This window comes from Marmota marmota, unplaced genomic scaffold, assembly GCF_001458135.2.
Source record: "Marmota marmota marmota unplaced genomic scaffold, marMar, whole genome shotgun sequence".
NCBI lineage: Eukaryota > Metazoa > Chordata > Mammalia > Rodentia > Sciuridae > Marmota > Marmota marmota.
The window spans coordinates 5,104,357-5,109,670 of NW_025999982.1; the positions used below are offsets into that span (position 1 = coordinate 5,104,357).

A 5,314-nucleotide genomic window follows, 5' to 3' on the forward strand; every position below is an offset into this window, starting at 1 on the left:
GGATGTCACAGTGGGAAAGGGCTTCCACCGGCTTTCCAGAGCACCTGTCACCCGCACAAATGGATTTCTGAGATGGGAGTGAGCTGGAAAGAGGAGCGGGAGGAGGGGAGGGATGGGTCATGGGGCCACTGTCCTACAGCACAGAGTGAGAGGCACAGAGGGGAGAGCCCCACCAGCCTCATCTTACCTGATTTGCCCACGGGTGAGAGGGCAAGGAGCTGTACCTCCCCACTCCACAGATGAATCACGGAGAGAGGGAAAGGTGTGCAAACTGTGTGGGAGGCCTTCATGGACTGGCCAGGGCCCTTACTCCAGAGCCAGGAAACCTTCTAAGAAATTTTTCCTTTTACACAGAGAATGTCAGGACAGCTGTGCTGGTCACCAGGATATGGCAGAGCAGTAAAAACTGGCCACACATGGACATACCTGATCTCCCAACTGAGAACAAACATGGTGTCCAGAAGTACCCAACAGACATCTGCTCACATCTGGATTAAAGGGACATTTACATAAACAGGTGGGGTGCCTCGGAACTCTTACATCTTTGCAAAGAGCCAGTAAGATGGAGGCCAAGACTGCTCTACCTGGAGTTGAGTCCTTTGCAATGTCTATGTGATCTGAATGGAGTCATGATGTGGGATGTGGTGTCATAACAGCCAGTGGAGCCAGACATGAAAGCTGATGAAGTGCGATCCCGGCACACTGGCTCCACAGACAGGTGGGACCGCCTTCCTCCTCCGGTGACCTACCCTCCCCCTGACATTTTTAAAATAAAAATAAACACAAATACATTTTCCCATAAAATGACACAGTCTGCCTGGCTCTAGCTTTACAAGGGACAAGCAGGGGTAAAAATGGAAAAGAAAAATGACATCTGATTCTGACAGTGTGTGAAATAAAACAAACAAAAAAGTGACCCAGAGGCCAATCCCCAGGTTACTCAGCAGCAGGAAGATTTTCAGAAAACATTATGGACCAAACAGGCAGGAAGAGCAGAGGTGGGAAACATCTGGATTAGTCTCGAGTGGAATTCTGGCCATGAACAAGGAGAGAAGGGCATGAACAAGCAAGTGCCATCACAGTCACCCGGCAATGGGGGGGACTGGGGAAAGGAACAGCTATGATGGACTTAAAAAGGCCCTGGACGGCTGACACCTTGGGCCAGCAGGAGCAGTAGTGACAGCAGGTGGACGTCTCGGTGGACAGACCTCCAGCAGGGCAGCTAGGAAGGGACTTGAGGGCTGAGGCACAAAGTGGTGTAGCCAAGCTCAGGGACACCCGGGGCAGAGCTGTGACTCTTCACAGTTCTGTAACCAGTGGCGAGAGACGCCAGAGTGAGCGGGCACTTGTCTCAGGAATGCTGGGGAGCAGAACAGCCAGTTGTCATGAAATAAAGGAGCTTAGGAGGCCACTGTCAGGCCTCCTGCTGGGACAGAAAAGTAGAAAAGCTGCTCAGAAAGAAAACTCATGCCTGCCCTGCTCCCGGCAGAATTGGCTGGCAAAGGTTGACAGGGATTAGCGTCCCGGCCTGGCCCTTGGCTCAGGCATCTGTCTGTCCTGCTGACTGGGCTGGTGGCTGGCAGATGTGAGCAGAGGAGGTGGACCAAGGCCGTAGTGCTCACCTGCTCCTGCCTGACACCCTGCCGTGTCTAGCAAATCTCAGGTTCTCTTCTTAGCGCCAGCACCAACTGTGGTGCCCTAGGCCCTACTGATGGTCTCTCTTCTGTTGGCACCATACTCACCATAGGTGAAGAAGCTCGGCAGGTAAAGGACCTTCTTCCCCAGCACATTGGTCCCAAGCGTGGGGGGCATCGGCTCATGCCCCACCTTCAAAATTAAGAGAGAAAAACAAAGTTCTTTGGTGATTCAGGCTCACTGCACGCCCTCTTTCCCACGCCTAATTCCTCTAACGCTGCTCCTGTCTCCCACTCACACACCCCAGAGAGCTCACCTGCGTTGACCGCCATCGGCATCACGTACTCTCCCAGCTCTGAGCAGCATCCAGTCCTGGCTACTACCCTGACCACCCTGACCACAATGCCCGCCCCATCCGGGCCCCAGCATCCTGATCCTCAAAGCCCAGGATTCCCAGTGCAGAAACACCCCTTTTAAAGTACTTCAAAGTCCATTCCCATCTCAGGAGAAATCTCAGTTAATTTTAATTTCCAGGTAAAAACTTCATTTTCCAATTGCACTCCCAACTGTGCCAGCGCTAACACACCACACCTGAGTCTCAGTCCCACACTTCAGACAGCTCAACTCTGTCACCCGGTCCTAAGTTCCCCCCATTCTCTCATCTCTTGCCTAGCCTACTGCAGACACCTCCATGGGCTGCCCTTCCATTTCCAGCTTTAGCAAACTTCCCCCCAAGCCTACTCTTCCTCAAACCCATCCTCAACTGTCCTGTAACCTCTATTGTCCCATATCCCTGGGACAAACTGACTGCCCTGGGCTCCACAGGCTACTGTCATTCTTGCTGCACAGAACCCAATTATAACCAAAGTTATTATGCCGTCCACACCCGAGACTCTGCTGGGGTGGGGGTGGGGGCATTTATTATCTGCCCATTCACAGGCAGAGACTCTGTAATCCAGGAGGAAGGCAAGGTACAAAGGAGACTCATGCCCAGGTAGGGAGTGAGAAGGCCTGCCTTCCCTTGGCAGGGCCAGGACACCAGCCCAGAGGACCAGAGTGACAGAAGCAGCGCCTTGCAGATTGCACAGGGAGGGACTGGAGCCAGCAGGTCAGGAGGCCCTGCCTCAAAAGCTGTGGCAGGTGTGCTCCAGGCCCAGGTTAGCCAGTGTCTTTGAAAGTTCAGGTTGTCCCTTCTGAATGTGATTCTGAGACACACATGACAGATCACTGATTATAAATTTTAAGCCCCCCCACCCCCATTATGGGCACTGTCTTAAATACAAAACAAAACCCACATTCCAGCCCAGGGGACAGACGAGGCTAGAGGCAGCCCTGCCCTGCTAGACATTTTCCCTTCTGAGTGAACCCGAGGGTTTGGAATTAAGTTTAGGTTTTGTCTTTAAATGCAGGTGATGCTCCTTATACACTCAGCTACTGCTCTGTGCTGTCTTAGTCTAGCCACTATCATTTGGGAGTCCCTCTGATTCCAACTTTACACTTAAGTTTGTGTCCCTCCACCCCACATCCCCATGGCTTTCAAATCTGTTGGGTCTATATCTTAAACTACTCATGATACCAAAGGCACACTGTCTCTCCTGCTCATTCCTCTCACCTGCGGGTTTTAATTATCTGTTCCCAAGTCACTGCATGCCTAAATCTGTTAATCCAGTCCTAACCACAGCCTACACTGTGGTCCTGTATCAGATACTGGCAGAGCCAGTCAGCCATCTTTAAACCCCCAAAGCCCCAATCTTGACACCAAGCATTCATTTAATCTATTTCCTGCTCTCCCAAATAGTAATCTGATCTACCTTTTTGCAAGATTTTCTTCTTTTTGGTACCTGAACCCGGGAGCACTTAGCCACATCCCCATCTGTCTCTGAGACAGGGTCTCACTAGGTTGCTTACAGCCTCACTAAATTGCAGGGGCTGGCTTCAAATCTGCAACTCTCCTGCCTCAGGCTTCCAAACAGCTGAGATTCAGGTGTGTGCCACCAAGCACAGGCTTTTTGCAAGATTCTACTCTGATTCCCAATCTATACCCACTGAGATCAGACCCTCAAGTATGTTACACTTAGCACCAACTGCCACCCTAACTGGGTCCACCCATCTTACACACCCACCATCTACTTCTTCTCACCCTTCGGGCTCCCCCATTCCCCAATTCTTTTTCAAACCACCCTTATTTCAATTTTCTTTTCAAACCTGTACACCAAATCACTAACTCCACCACTGCCCAAATGAAGCCACTTCCATTTCTCTCACATGAGACACCCATTCTGTACATCCCAGCAGCTTGCACCCCAAAGACTCTACCACCTGCCTCTCTAAAATTCCAGCCCTCGTTCAATCTCACTCCACTGGCTCTGGCTCCCAGCACCCTCGATTATCAACTCAGTGCTGGCAAAGCACCAGTTTCTCTCCCAAGCCTGCAATCTCTATTGCTGTAAATACTAATCTTATAAGTAAAGAAGCCCTCACTCCCAAATCACAACCAAATGCCCACCAGTCTCAGTGTCCACTGCCCCTCAGCCATTTCTTTGGTACTGAGGATTGAACCCAGGAACACTTAACCACTGAGCCACATCCCCAATCCTTTTTATTTTTTATTTTGAGAAAGGGTCTTGCTAAGTTGCTTAGGACCTCGCTAAATTGTTGAGGCTGGCTTTGAATTTGTGGTTCTCCTGCCTCAGCCTGCAGAGCTGCTGGGATTTCTGGCATGAGCCATTATGTCCAGCCCCCTCAGCCATTTCTAAACCTCAGTCACAATCAGTTACTCCTGATTAGATGTCCTCATTCCTTGTCATATTTCTGGGCACACTCAAATGTATTACCCCCATTCCCTGGATTTCAATTATGCCCCCCACCCCCTGACACTGGGGATTGAACCCAGGATGCTCTACCACTGAGCTACATCCACTGTCCTTATTTTTTATTTTGAGACAAGGTCTTGTTAAGTTGCTAAGTAACCCTCCTGCCTCAGTGCTCTAAGTCATGGGGATTTCAATTACTCTCATTCATAGACCTTCTCTTTTCAATGGCATTTGACATTCTTCAGTTCAATCTCAGGGACTGGTAAAATCTGACACCCATTTGCATTAAATCAAACCTCAAATCTCTGTTGGGTCTCCATCTCAATTTTTACCTCCAACGCTCGCCCTTCTGAACTGGAAAATTCTAGCCTACATCTTCAGATACCACTTTAGGCTTGGACCACGCCCATCAAAACTGTGCCTGTCTCAGTCACACACACCTCCTTCAAACTGGACCTCTCCCTTTCTCAAGCAACCCTTTCATCAGTACTGCATTGCTGGCGGCCACCAAATATGTCCAGTGTCTAAGCATCCCTGGAGTCCAGAGACTTTGCTACCTGGGTATCAACTTCGGCCAACCCCTACCGATCTTGCCTTGTCTCCACTGCGACTTTTGCCAAATTCCAGTACTCCCAGACCCCTTTGGCCTGTCTCCGCAGTTACAGCCTGCGATTCCATTTTCTTCTACAAATGCGTCATCCCCTTCCCTCTAAAAGACTCCTCCTTGCTGCCCTCTCCAAACACATCACCGCGGCTCCCCCAGTGCACAGCCCTATCTGTTCCCTCCCCCCCCCCCAACGCGTCACCCGGTCTCCTCCTCCCACCAAATCTGTCGTCGCCATCCCAAATCCCAAGAGCCCCTAATC

General features: G+C 50.6%; 1 protein-coding gene across 1 annotated transcript in view; it reads right to left on the minus strand.

The window, feature by feature from the left end:
* Mtch1 (mitochondrial carrier 1) overlaps nt 1-5,314 on the minus strand; it is a gene marked incomplete at its 5' end in the record, with an annotated part of 18,457 nt that overhangs the window by 11,009 nt on the left and 2,134 nt on the right. Inside the window, 2 exons of the mRNA XM_048805722.1 lie at nt 1,209-1,222; nt 1,743-1,827. Of these exons, the coding sequence (XP_048661679.1) occupies nt 1,209-1,222; nt 1,743-1,827 (99 nt within the window). The remainder of the gene's footprint in view (nt 1-1,208; nt 1,223-1,742; nt 1,828-5,314) is intronic.